Genomic DNA, 13,365 nt, shown 5'->3' on the forward strand with positions numbered 1-13,365 from the left:
GCGTGTCGTTGAGTTCCTCAACTTTAATCAAAAATTTAATCCTTTAATGTCAGCGCAAATGTGAAAGGCGAAGCCACGCTTCTTCACATACCACTTCTTGGCCTTTATCTTTGCCATCTCATAATGAGTTCTTGAGTGTTGATGTAATTGAAATCAGAACTCAGGCCAAACACAAAACAAGCTGATGTCATATTTCTTATTCTGATTCTGATGCGGCGACGAATCGGATACGGATTCGCCATTAAAAATGCATTAGTCAAATTTGCAGAGCGTGGAATTAAAAACAAACTAAGCCTAACTCTCAAATCAAAGTCGAAATAGTCGAAAAACAATGCGTGAGAAATCCATGAGAGACGCGAGTCCAATCTAATTCAAACCAAAAACGATTCAACTAAATGCGTGTCATTTTCTATGGCCAATTAAAATTAAGATAATGCTAAAACAAATGACAGACCTGTCGCAAATGACAGCCAACTGAGTTTGGGTTTGCTCACGCTTGTTTGTGGCATCTTATCATTGGTATCAGCAGAACAACTTGTTTGAGGCCTATCGACAAATAGTTTGCATATAAATTTCATGCATAAATTATGTGATCAGACTTGACTGAGGGAAACACCTGCTAAGCTGCGGGTGCTTGTCGTGTTGTTGCTGTTCAGAACTGCAGGCGAAGGCTCTTTAGGCGGTGCAAAACATCCGAATTTGTCAGTTAAACAAACTGCAAACATCTTTTCACCAGCGCAACGCAATCAATCAACATTCAAACAATCAAAAAGGCTGAGACAAAACAGTTTCTATACGCTAAACTTCTTGTTTCTCTCTGATGTAAAGGTCATTCAGTTTCGCAGGTTTGCAAAATCATCTTCATCTTGATCATCATCATCATCATCATTCGGATGAGAGAACTCGTGTACTTCCGCCTGAGATACAATTGATAAGCGATGCGTTCTTTACGAAATGATTGCTAATTTATTTAGCACACATTTTTAAACATTCAATGAATTTGTTTTCGATATGAAAATCGGCCAAGATTGCGTTTGCTACTTGCTGTGGAATGTAAAATCCGTCTTTGATAAATTGTTGACTTAATATTGAGGTATTAAAATGATATATTGCGCCTATTAACATAATATGCGATATTTCTACGATTTCTTAACTAAATTAAGCTCAGAAAACTAATCACAAGTCAATATACTCTATAAAACAAAAAACGTTTGACCCACTGAATGAATAGAAATAGATTTTAAGATAATAAAGATAATATTGCATTATTCATTCGAATAACAATTTATAAAAGTAAATTCTATTTAACTACCTCTGGTGTATTTATTTATTTATATAACATACACAATATCCAAATACCATTTCTTCGATTTCTTGACAAAATTAAGCGTACTAATCAATCACAATACAATACTCTATAAGGCATCAAAAGTTTGACATACTGAATGAATACAAATAGACAACATATAACGTCAATTAAATTCTAACTTTCAATTTCTAAAGTAAATTCTATTTAACTAACTTTTATATAGCATGTATTAATAGAAATTTTGCAATATAACACTACAGGTTCAACTAAATTAAGCACACCAACAAAAGTTTGACCTACTGAATGAATAGAAATAGATCTATAGATAACATTTGTATAACTGATGTTATTTTGACTTTCAATTTCTAAAAGTATATTCTATTAAACTACCTTTTGTGTAGTATATATTTTTAGAAATTTTGCAATTCAACTAGAGGTTATACATAAACAATATAATAATTAGAAGGAGTATTTATTGCGAAAAAATTTGATATTTTGATATTTTGTAGGTTTAACGGCACTCTGCATGGTTTTCAAATATCAACATAAACAGGATATTCTTGAATATCTTAATAAAAAATGTTATACGGCATTTAACTGCAATTGCGCTCATCTCCAGTATAGTTCCAGTTTTAATCATCCTATGATCTTTAAAACAATTCACAGCTTTTATGATTGCTTCGGAACAATAATTAAGAAATTCAAAGAAACAATTAAACGCTTTTATGCATTTTGCAAATAGTTTTAATAAATAATAATTAACAATATAGTTTTAAACGTAAAAAAAAATGAAACAAACAAAAAAGGTAATACGAATGATGAGTTTCATTAGCGAATGCAAATAAGTATCTCAAACAAAAAGTATCTCGCAGTTGTGTATCTATTGTTTTTGTAGAACAAAAAAAAACACCTACAATAGAGTCATGAATACTGTCTGAACTAAATATAATTTATTGTGTATCTTAATAGACATTCAAAAAACTTTTTGTGCGGCTAAAACAAGCAAAAAAATCAGGGTGCCTATTGATTTATCTTTATATAATGCGTTAGTTTGTCCACATTTGAAGAATTCATTCAGGAAATACAAACAGATGGGAGACTTAAATAAAACCAACAACAACTAGAACAACAACAAAATAAGACCGGTGGCATTGAAGCGTCTAACAAATAAAAACATGCATTAATTTGCACGAACCCAAAACTAAAATAAAATACGAAATTAAACAAAAATATTTTGTATGTATAAAAAATATTATAAAACTAAAACTAAAGCAAACCCAAATTAAATAACATTTTAGTAGACGATGGCGACAGGAGATTGGAGATTGGATGATACATTTTGTGGCACAGGTGTCACATTTGATATTAATTGGAGTCTTAAGGTTTTTCGCTGGGAGGCGGGCTTTTAGATTTGTATATTTGGATTTTGGTTTTTAGCTTTTAGGTATGTATTTGGGAATGAGTTCTCGTTGGCATCATCATTTGACTTTTACGAGCAGTTCAAGCAGTTCGAAACGAATTTGCATGTAAATCATTCAATTAGGTTGTGCTTTTAGCCTGCCATTTTGTTTGTTGTTTGTTGTTTGTGGTTTATTGTTTGTTACTCGTTAACAAGATTCATAAATAAATGCAATTAATACCAATAGCAACTCATTAAAGATTCGCACCCAAATGTCGTCAAACGAGACGCATCTGAGAATTGAACTAGGACCAGAAAAGTCAACCACATTTCTGAATGCCAAATTTCGTTGAAGTAGCTTGTTTTATTACCGGATAGTCTATAACTTACTTTCTGCCTATATCAGAATATCAAAATTCCAAAGTGTGTGCATAAATTTAAATCCAATCGAAGCGAATTGAATCGAATCGATAATGCATATATTCCTTATATTTACATTCGTGTTTATCGTTTTTGTTTGTTTTCAAGACTTTAATGTAGCAGCTCTTCAACTGGACACAACAGGCTCTGATTCGGTCTCTGACGATATGAAGTGTTAATGCCAATTTACTTTCATAACTCAGCCAAAATTTCGTGATCATTAACATGATCGTCACAGACTTGTGTTCGCCAGCTAATTTGAGGCAACCAAACCCACCCAACAAAAAAATTATAAAAAACTAAATCTATATCGCAGATATATATATCCATAGTATAAACTGTAGATAGCATATTGTATTTACATAAAATTCATATAAGTTAGCTCTTTTATCTGATCAAGTGTTAATGTGTGCTGTGGCTAACTTGACTCTAGCTTTGCTCAGCACTATTTTTATGCCCCCATCTCGTTGGTCCGGCTTGGTTGGTGGTTTGGCGTTTTTCATGTTGGCCAAACCATTTAAATGATAATATCTCATGGCTCTCGCACACATGTTCTGCCGCCTGCTAGCCCCCAAAAAAAAAAACTCACTATTGTGTCTCCTAGATTCATAAGCGACATTCACGAATCTTAACCACAAACTCACCTAATATTCACATGTTTATTCAAAGCTATGCCTATCTATTTTCTATTTTCGGATAACCCGTGTTCAAGTTCAAGGAACTGGCTGGCCGACTTAAGTTACGACATTCTGTTTGCAGTCTTGATTGTTGTTTTTTATGGCCTACAAGAAAGTCATTTATTGCCGACATTCAATCAATGTATAACTCATTTCAGTTCAATCCGCATCTTGAATACTCTAATATTCGAAGATTTATAGCTTATAAATCACTCTAATTTCAAACAAATTTGATGCAGATAAAACACATTTTGACATTGACAAAAATTCTACGAAATTTGACAAACATTTATGGCTGCTTTATCAAATTCGTTCATAAAACCAATTAACTTAACAGCAGGAAAAATTAGTTCTACCTCAAACAAATTCTTCGCACTTGATAAAGGATCTAGAAAATTAGTTGAAATATTAGTCTTCAAACTCTAATTTTTTAGATTTGAAAGAATTTTTATTGCACATCTGACATTTGCTTGAATAATACATGCAAATTACGAAAGAAATTATATAATTAAAAAACTGCGAAGCGGAAGCTAGAATATTATGTAATCATTGTAGAAGAAAGAACTTTCACTTTGACATTAAGCAAATGAATGGTTCTCATAACAAGACTTCTTCGCCATTTATTGTTTTTGAATTTCGAGATTTGTTATTTATTGACTTTCCTCAAACAAACTAGTTTGAAATCCAATTGATAGACGGATGCAATGAATCTATAATCACATTAGAAACCGCTTCCATCTAACCAAATGCATCTGGCTTCATTTAAGTAGCCACAATTCTGGAAGATTTATGTTAAAAATTCGGGATTTTTTTAGAGTATACAATAAACTATTATATAATTATGACTATTATACCGGATTCGTTCGTTTATTGTTCTCAGTGGCCTCAGTCAATTATTTCCTATAGAACTTGATTTTTGCAGCTATTGATTTTGAAATGAAAATAAATGAATATTAAGAAAGTGTTTGACAAAATCAACTCATGTCAAGTTTATTAGATAATCGCACAAAGAATAATAATGATAATGTGAAGCTCGTTTTGAAAAACACGTAGGAAATGCAAATCGCAAAAATTGTGGCTCCTGCAAAGCTGCTCCATTTTAGATAAGTTAAAGTAGCTCGTTCCAAATTATGCAAATAACACAGAAGATAATTTGCATAACTATAGTAGTTGGACAGCGGGTAGAGAGACACACGGGGCATGCCTCATTAAATACGGCGACGAAAGACGTCAGAGGCTGGAAGCTGAGGCTTTAGGCTGTTTACAACTTGTCCTGGTCAAGCTCAAGGTCAACGGAACTGGCGGTGGCAGCTGAGCTGCCTCAGCAGCCAAATGGATTCTAAAGTCATAAAAGGAAACCAATTAAATGGAATCAACTAATAAACTAGACGAGTTTATCATTTGTGGGCGATTGTTTTTGACCAATTCGTTAATAGTTTGAATTTGAATGCCATGAAAGTAGTTCTATTTGTATCAAATCGATTAAGTTTTAATGCGACGATTGGCTCAAAAGACCTTCGTGTTGCGGCTGGATACCAGATCCATCTCTTTGACGCGTCAATATTTAAAGTGCGAGTTGCCCCCAAAAAAAAAAAAAAACAAAAGACATATACAGTAGGCAAGAGACGAATGAGGAAAGTTTGTGTGCGATAAACAATAATCAATCTAATGTGTTTATTTAAAGACGCGACGCACTCTCAACTCTCGGCGCTTTTTCATATCTTGGAATCCACAAAAACTTTTGGTTTCAATGCGTTCATTCACTTCGGCAAATCCAAAGAAAACAAAAAGAAAAAACATTTGATAGAAAACGTTATCCAAAGCGCTTCTCGTTGCGGCGGCTCTTTTGGGCAATTAATCTCTGTTAGGCACTTCGGAACAGGTCCATAGCCTTTGTTAATGAAGCTTTGCTTCGAAATTAATTTTTTGACAGGCTGCCGAAGCAACTAACCAATACACGATGATGACTCTCTGTCCGTCCGTCTGCCAGTCTGTCCATCTGTCCTTTAGTCATGTTCTTGATAGCAGCCACATTTTATGCAAATGAAAACGAAATTTGTTTAAAAAGCAACTGAAACTGCTTAAACTTAGCTACAAATTAACAAAGAATTTATTTGTATTCACGACTTGTGATCCAAGTTTTCGTTGTTGTTGTTGTTGTTTTTTAATCTTTGTCTATGCTTATTAATTTATATTTATTTTCATTTGAATAAATAAATTTAATTTTTATTTCGCACACTCAAAATCTTCCGTATTTTGTTTTATTTTATTTTATTATAGCTGAAAAGTGTCTTCTATGGCAAATACAGTGTTCATTCGTCAAACTATAATGATAAGTGCTTTTCATTATAATATTTATACAATACCCTTTATCAAAAACAATATAAGGCAGATCTAAAATGAAATAAAATATTTGTTTTAAAAATTTGTTTTAAATCATTATATTTTCTAGTTTTTAGCTTATCGAGTGACTACTGTGGGTAATAAAATAGTAGTCGTAATTAAGCCAGTCTTAAATCAGAATGTAATATCTATAATAAGAATATTAATAATCTTGTTTTTTATATATAAAATTTTTTCTCGCAACTGTCAAAGTTGACATTTATGCCGTCATTTGGAATTTGAAATTCGGTTTTTCAGTTTTGCCGTTTTTCGCTTTGCTGAACACACGACTTGATGATTTTCTCACAGTATTTTAAATCCAAACGGTTTTTTTATGTGCATTTCGCACTTGTTGTTATTAATAACTAAGCGGATTTTATTTGCTTTTCTAACGGCATTTACGAATTTAAATTCTGATTTTGTCGGCTAGTTGATGTTGCTGTGAGGTCATGCCAACGATTCCTATTTGGATTGGCATAATAAATTTGCGTTTAGCACATTTCTGCGCTATGATCATCAAGGCTACTACTACACCTCTCTGAAAAGGCTGATCGAATGGGTGAATGGGTGAGTCAAGACAAAACATCCGGTTCGGCAAGTGCTAATCAGATCTGTGGCGAATTCAGTTCACCCAGCCATTTATCCATCCATCAATCGTCACTACTACTATGAGAGCAATAGTTGAATGCAGATTGCGTTGTTGAGCAGCGATTCACGCTTCACTATCTTCATTGGCTGCTTTTCGACACGTCCTCACGACATGGGGGCCAAATTTGCCAAATTGTGTGTGGGCACAACACAAAATGGATTTCATAATTCTTACTTTACTCTGGCTTAAATCCGACAGGTCTGACTAATTATGACCAAATACATCTTTTCACTTAATGTTTTTATCAATTTTGCGTTTGCCATTTTAATACAATTTTAAGTGGTGATCTGATTTAATTAGTTGAGAATTCCAATAGGAAATTCCGAAAAGATTTCAAAGCCACTCACTGACTATTGTTACAGTTACTAATATAGTACAATGCGTTGCATAAATCATGGTTTGCCCAATACAATCAAATAACTGCAACTAGTTTCATGGGAAAACTTTAGACAAAAATCTTTCATTTGCTTTTGTCATGGGATTTGTTGCCTTGAACTCGCATGGAGTAAATGCAAGATTGCAGTTGACTTACATTGTTGTTGTTTTGTTGTTGTATACAATAAAAATCTTTATTATTCGTCGCTTTAGCTAAAAAGTCGTTTGTACAAAAAAGTTACATGTATAATAGATATGTATGTGTAAATATATATGGTAAAAACAGTTTAATACCTTTTGAATATGGTACAAAAATTTGTAAGATTTCTTGGACAAGAGTTCATAGTAGATGCAATAAAGCTCTCAATACCTTCACTAGCAGGTAAACTCGAGTGTAAAATGTGTGTATTCGATATTAGAAAAATGGAATGTCTTAAATATAAGAAGTATATTGGACGTTAATCGTTTCGTTGTGCTTAACTAAGTTACATTTTGTTGTTTAGCATTATTAATTTTGGGACATGACATGCTTATCTAAGGCACTAGATTAGTAGAAGTTTATGCAATCCAATCGGTTTGTCGTCGCAACGCGCATTCTCAGGTATTTTAGAAGCTAAACAATACTTTGATTAAAGGCACTAAGAACTATTTAGCAGCGATATCTAATTAAGGCACGAGAGTGTTTCTAATTGTTGCTACTGTTACTTCTAAGCGCTTGCGACGTCATACAAAATAATAAAAACAATTTCAGAGGAGAAGGTGTCACATTTGCAGGGGGGGGGGGGGACAAGGGCTGGGTAATTGTGCGTTAATTGAGCGCAATTTCTTATGCAAATATTTGATGTTACACGCGATAATGATTCATTTGAGCTTCGTTAGATGCTATTGCTGTTTGTTGTTGTTGTTGTGGTTGAGAAGAAACATTGCAGATTCATTCAGTCTTCTGGTAGAACAGTTTTGCCTCGTTGTTTTTGTCGTTTGATTGAACTGTGCTGATTGAATGATTCATAAGTACCAACTGAAAGTCTCTTTTTGCGGGGAGGTGTTATGCGGAAAGTTCTCTGGCAAATTGCATAAACATTCAACTAGCTGCTGGTTTAGGCCAAACTAAAACTAAGTATACAATTAATTATATGGTGAGAATTCTTTGTAGCAGTGACGTGGGGACGGAATGTGTTGTTTTTGTTATTGTAGTAGTTATTGCTGCTGTTGTTGTGGTGTGCTGCTGCAAACAAATAAGAAGAATGAAGGTTAAACTCATGTCTCACAGTAAATACTCCACGACTTACCCAAAATTATTGTCACTTAGCAAAAAGAGGGAAAGCAATTTGTGGGCTAACCACGCACCAGTTCGAAGCGTGTCTGTGACTCCTTGAACTGCAAGCGCTTGCGATGTTGCACGTGCGCCTCAGTGAGGAATAACGTGGCCGCCACCAGGGTGAGCACGGTTCCCACACACGCCACCACAAAGGACCAGCCAAACCAATTGTTCGCATGCTCCGGCATCCAACCGTTGCGATTGCCAAATACAGCGAAAACAATCACAGCAATTGCTGCACTCACCCCAGAGCCAAGTAGCACATAGCCCAGGCCACGAATGAGATTGATGAAGTGCTTCTGATCTGGTCCTGCGCATAGGAAGAAGACGAGCACCGCAATGGCACTGACCAGCATGCCAATGAAGGTGAGCGTGTAGAAGAACTGTGTGGCAATCATGAAGGCAGGCAGCAGGAATCCACGTATCTCATCGTAGCCTTTGGTAAATGGGTCATAGACCCAACGACAGCCCACAAAGAAGCGCCGCTGGCTGTCATCGTTCACATCAGGTAGCGAACGGAAACAGTGCACCCAGAGTCCCAATCTGTCCAGCTTCGCACCCGTTATGCGATAATCGCTCACCAACCAACTGGGCGTTGCAAAGGCAATCGCAATGAATGCGAAGGCAAATATGAAGACGCCAACGCCGCAGCTTCCAGCGAGAGTGCGACGCTTCATGTTGACGGTGTTGTGTGGGCTGGGCAGATGCTCCTGGGAATCCTCGCGTGCAAAATGTGGCGATTTTTGCATGCTTTGTATGAGAATTGGCAATGTTTTTCACAGATTTCGTTTGAAATGTTTGGTTTCTTGGGCTTAGGGTGTGGACTGGTTGGCGATGGCAAAGCTTGCGACTCACTGCTATCGATATGCTAAGCGATGTTTAATATATCGCAATAATAATGATTACAATTTCTGTATGAATTATGAACTACTGTAATTAGAATTCGGTAATTAGCAGTATTATGAATCAAAATACTTTAATTTTGAGCTGGACATAATTGCCTATAATTTTAAACGATATTTCTATCGTTGCAGCTTGTGCGATACATTACACCACTTAACATTGCAACGATAGGCATGACTAAGCTGCCTATCGATAAGACTGAACACTGTTTACAGAATGTTCCCAGCAGCAGCTTGTACCCGCCATGTTAACAATTCAAACGCTACGTCATTTTAACGGTGTAAATATATAAAGTATGTATTTATATGATTAAAAATCCATAAAATGTAAAGGCATAACAACTACGTTTCGTCCATTTAAATGCTAAACACTGTGCGTCTTTAATGATGATGAATGTATATGTGTGCCACTTTAGAGGGCAGCAACTGCCTTCTGAGCGGCATCATCCAAATCACTGGCTGTCTGAATGGGGAGTCCCGAGTTCTTCAAAATTTCGCGGGCCTGGTTGACATTGGTGCCCTCCAGGCGGACAACAAGTGGCACATTCAGCTGCAGCTTCTTGGAAGCAGCGACAATGCCATTGGCGATGGTGGCACAATTGACAATGCCGCCAAAGACATTCACCAGTATGCCCTTGACTTTGGGATCTGATGTGAGAATTTCAAAAGCCTTGGCCACCTGATCCTCCTTGACACCGCCACCCACATCCAAGAAGTTGGCCGGATCGCCACCATTCAGCTTAATAATGTCCATGGTGGCCATAGCGAGTCCAGCGCCATTCACCAAACAACCAATGTTGCCATCCATCGCCACATAGTTGAGATTGTATTTAGCTGCCTCTACTTCGCGTGGATCCGACTCCTCCTCGGTGACGTCCATGTCGAAGATAGGCTTTTGCCTGAACTGTGCATTATCATCAAAGTTCAGCTTAGCATCTACAGAAATAACTTCACCGTTATCGGTCTCAGCCAATGGATTGATTTCAATCTGCACAGCATCCACCGACTTGAAGAGTGTGTACAGTTTTTGTATCTCATCGGCACAACGTTTCACCGCATCACCTTTGAACTCCAGAAACTTGGCCACATCCAGCAGCACGCTCTCCGGAATCGGTTTAGCAATATCCAGGGGAACAGTCTTAATTTTCTCAGGGGTTTCCTCAGCCACAGCCTCAATGTCCATGCCACCAGCGGGTGAAGCAATCAAGACGGGCCCATTATGTTCGCGATCGAGCAAAATGCAGAGATAAGTCTCTCGGGTGATGTTGACGCTGCGTGCCACCATCACCTTGTTGACCAGAATACCCGATTTGGGTGTCTGCTTTGTAATCAGTCGATTGCCAATCATCTGTTTGCTCAGCGATAGAACTTCGCTCTTGCTGCAAAGTGAAATTTTAATTGTTATGTTTATTATCTTGCTATCTCTTTCACTCCCACACGCATTCTCTGTTATCGCTGTTGCGTTATCACTGCAGAACGGTGGCCACTTACTTTGAGGTTATGTGCACGCCTCCCTTGAAACCATTGTCGAAAGTTCCCTTGCCCCGCCCACCGGCAAGAATCTGTGCCTTCACCACATATTCGGGACAATCTGTGTGTGATAATTAGCAACAATTAAGTTCAGAGATTATATAAAATTCAACCGGTTGCTTACCAAATTTTTGGACCACTTGCTCATCAGTCTTGGAGTTGTCCAAGACCTTGAACTGTTGAATGGCAACGCCATATTTCTGCAGTAAATCCTTCGATTGGAACTCCAAGAGATTCAAGTGACGCACTTGCTGCTGTTGCAGTGCAGGCAACTGCAATTTTAGATAAACAAAGACGTATTGGAGTTTGAGGCAAAGGTCAAGAATCTTAAGTGTATTTAACATATGTATGTTAATGATAGGAAACCTTATGAATGAGTTGACGTGCTGTGGAGGCGGCTCTAATCAGAAGCGACATGTTGTTCTTTCAAATTCGTTGCGTTACTGAACTGTATAATTTCAAGTTTGATATATTTATTGTCTGCAATTAGCGCTGTTTTTGTTTAAATAACCCACAACAACAACAAACGATGCCGCCGTCGTCGTTGCTTAACAGGCCACTGGTTTAATAATAGAACAACACTGTTAACGCGCTGCGAACAACATGACGCAAAAATGCTCTATTGCTGTTATTTCTTATTTTGAAAAAGCAAGAAATATTCTAGATAAACGTTTTGGCATATTTCCAATGGCGTATAAAAAGTTGATTTTTTTTAAATATAGTTTCTTGTTTTGCACATGGCAATTTCCTTTAGAAATGTTCACTTATTTCGAAAATTCCCATTATAGAAAATCGAGTGACGGCATTTCTTTTTGTCTATGAATTGTAGCTTGAAAAATATCGATAAACGCTCATTGTATACCAACAAATATGAATTCAAATTTGAATTAACATTAAAAATATTAATCGTAACGTTATGTTTGCTCTATAAAATTAGTATTTTAATATAACAGCTCTGTTAACGTGACGCAAATATGCTCGTTGGTCGGGATTATAAGATAGCATGTGTGTGGTGATCATCAAACTGTACAGTTTTGTGTTTGTATTTGCCGTTTGTGGCAACAGTGGTCACAACTCTGCTGTTTGGTTACTGGAGCGACAGCTGTTTTTTCCTGTTGTGTTTTTTTTTGTTTGTTCACAAGGAATTTTTAATGACTAATTGATATAACCCCAGTTAATAAATGTATAACGAAAGTGAAATACTGCCGCCTCTTGAGGCACTTCCACAAATACCAATAGTCACATCGGTTGCCTGTAGCTTCATTTTAGCTGTGGTCTATGTGGGCAGCTTGTATGTTTGGGACACGAAATACAATCGGGATCATCCCACAACCATTAAACGACGCTTTGCCAGCGTCTCGGTTGTGATGCTTTTTGCACCGTTTTTCGTGTATTTCTATTCGTCGCCAGAGTTGCTGCAACGCGAACCGTTCCCTAAACTGCTGGGTTTCCGGCTACCAGGATTATGGCAAGCTACTGTGATACCTTATCTGTTGACTGCGCTGCTCTACTTGGGCCCCATATTTGTTAACATGCAGAATGAATCCTTTCGTTCATATTTTGGTAGGTGTGAGAATTGCTAACAAATCACATTTAATCCCAATTGCATATTTTAGACTTGGATTTTTGGCGAGGCTCGTTCAGCAACATCATCTGGATACGCAACCATGTGATGGCTCCTTTGAGTGAAGAGTTTGTCTTTCGTGCCTGCATGATGCCACTCATCCTGCAGAGCTTTACACCGCTCACAGCTGTGTTCATTACGCCTCTTTTCTTTGGCGTCGCCCATCTACATCACATTGCGGAGCGTCTGAGCATGGGCATGGAGTTGAGCACCTCGCTGCTCATCGGTTTGTTTCAGTTCACCTACACCACATTGTTCGGCTTCTATTCGGCCTATTTGTTTGCCCGCACCGGGCATGTGATTGCTCCTCTGTTGGCTCATGCATTGTGTAATTACATGGGACTGCCTGATGTTCAGGATTTGTGGCAACAGGATCAGTGGAAGCGCGTGGTAGCGATCATTTTGTACCTGGTTGGGTTTGCTGGCTGGATTTATCTGCTGCCCATTGCGACTGAGCCGTCGCTCTACCAGAATAGGCTTTATTGGAATGTTTAAGAGAAGTCGATTGGATTTAGTCAAATGTTATATTGTTGCCATATTCGAGAATTTGTTGTCGCACACGTATGTACATATTTATTTATGTATCACATCATAAGTCATATCATCTACAATAAGTCTTCCGTTACATGAATGAATAAAAAATATGAAATTAAAAAAAAACATCGATTTTTGTACTGGCGCGCAATAAGCGTACAGCAGAAGCGCCTGTAAAAGATATCGAAAAGCGCTCGCAGAGCGATAAGTTGTCAGCATTAAAAGGTGAGGCAGCGATATCAATAA

The 13,365-nt window shown here is 37.1% G+C and overlaps 3 protein-coding genes across 4 annotated transcripts; 1 reads left to right on the forward strand and 2 right to left on the reverse strand.

Annotated features, from left to right (window-relative positions):
* Positions 1-7,371: 7,371 nt before the first annotated feature.
* LOC132790344 (uncharacterized) lies at positions 7,372-9,377 on the reverse strand. 2 transcript variants are annotated; one of them, XM_060798840.1, is made up of 2 exons: positions 8,501-9,377; positions 7,372-8,433 (listed from the first exon to the last, which is right to left on the reverse strand). In XM_060798840.1, the coding sequence occupies exon 1, from the start codon at positions 9,276-9,278 to the stop codon at positions 8,547-8,549; it is 732 nt and encodes a 243-aa protein (XP_060654823.1). In that variant the 5' UTR covers positions 9,279-9,377; the 3' UTR covers positions 7,372-8,433; positions 8,501-8,546. The 2 variants fall into 2 exon arrangements, with proteins under 2 accessions (XP_060654823.1, XP_060654821.1); XM_060798838.1 differs by having other exon boundaries at positions 7,372-8,436; positions 8,501-9,376.
* Positions 9,378-9,702: 325 nt separating this feature from the next.
* On the reverse strand, positions 9,703-11,523 carry LOC132790343 (succinate--CoA ligase [GDP-forming] subunit beta, mitochondrial). The gene is made up of 4 exons (XM_060798837.1): positions 11,328-11,523; positions 11,086-11,233; positions 10,923-11,022; positions 9,703-10,810 (listed from the first exon to the last, which is right to left on the reverse strand). The coding sequence occupies exons 1-4, from the start codon at positions 11,376-11,378 to the stop codon at positions 9,844-9,846; spliced, it is 1,266 nt and encodes a 421-aa protein (XP_060654820.1). The 5' UTR covers positions 11,379-11,523; the 3' UTR covers positions 9,703-9,843.
* A 505-nt stretch (positions 11,524-12,028) lies between these two features.
* Positions 12,029-13,236, forward strand: LOC132792565 (CAAX prenyl protease 2). The gene is made up of 2 exons (XM_060801992.1): positions 12,029-12,524; positions 12,578-13,236. Exons 1-2 carry the CDS (start codon positions 12,143-12,145, stop codon positions 13,078-13,080), a joined length of 885 nt encoding a protein of 294 aa, XP_060657975.1. The 5' UTR covers positions 12,029-12,142; the 3' UTR covers positions 13,081-13,236.
* The last annotated feature ends 129 nt before the right edge of the window (positions 13,237-13,365 follow it).

Source organism: Drosophila nasuta, chromosome 3, assembly GCF_023558535.2.
Source record: "Drosophila nasuta strain 15112-1781.00 chromosome 3, ASM2355853v1, whole genome shotgun sequence".
Classification (NCBI taxonomy): domain Eukaryota; kingdom Metazoa; phylum Arthropoda; class Insecta; order Diptera; family Drosophilidae; genus Drosophila; species Drosophila nasuta.

What these genes read in the sequence shown, in the direction of transcription:
- LOC132790343 (XM_060798837.1), bottom strand. Translation starts at nt 11,378, where the DNA reads ATGTCGCTTCTGATTAGAGCCGCCTCCACAGCACGTCAACTCATTCAT. An exon ending in GCAAGTGGTCCAAAAATTTG is followed by an intron (nt 11,023 to 11,085) that starts GTAAGCAACCGG and finishes TATCACACACAG; the next exon opens with ATTGTCCCGAATATGTGGTG. An exon ending in GGCGTGCACATAACCTCAAA is followed by an intron (nt 10,811 to 10,922) that starts GTAAGTGGCCAC and finishes TTCACTTTGCAG; the next exon opens with CAAGAGCGAAGTTCTATCGC.
- LOC132790344 (XM_060798840.1), bottom strand. Translation starts at nt 9,278, where the DNA reads ATGCAAAAATCGCCACATTTTGCACGCGAGGATTCCCAGGAGCATCTG.
- LOC132792565 (XM_060801992.1), top strand. Translation starts at nt 12,143, where the DNA reads ATGTATAACGAAAGTGAAATACTGCCGCCTCTTGAGGCACTTCCACAA. An exon ending in ATCCTTTCGTTCATATTTTG is followed by an intron (nt 12,525 to 12,577) that starts GTAGGTGTGAGA and finishes TGCATATTTTAG; the next exon opens with ACTTGGATTTTTGGCGAGGC.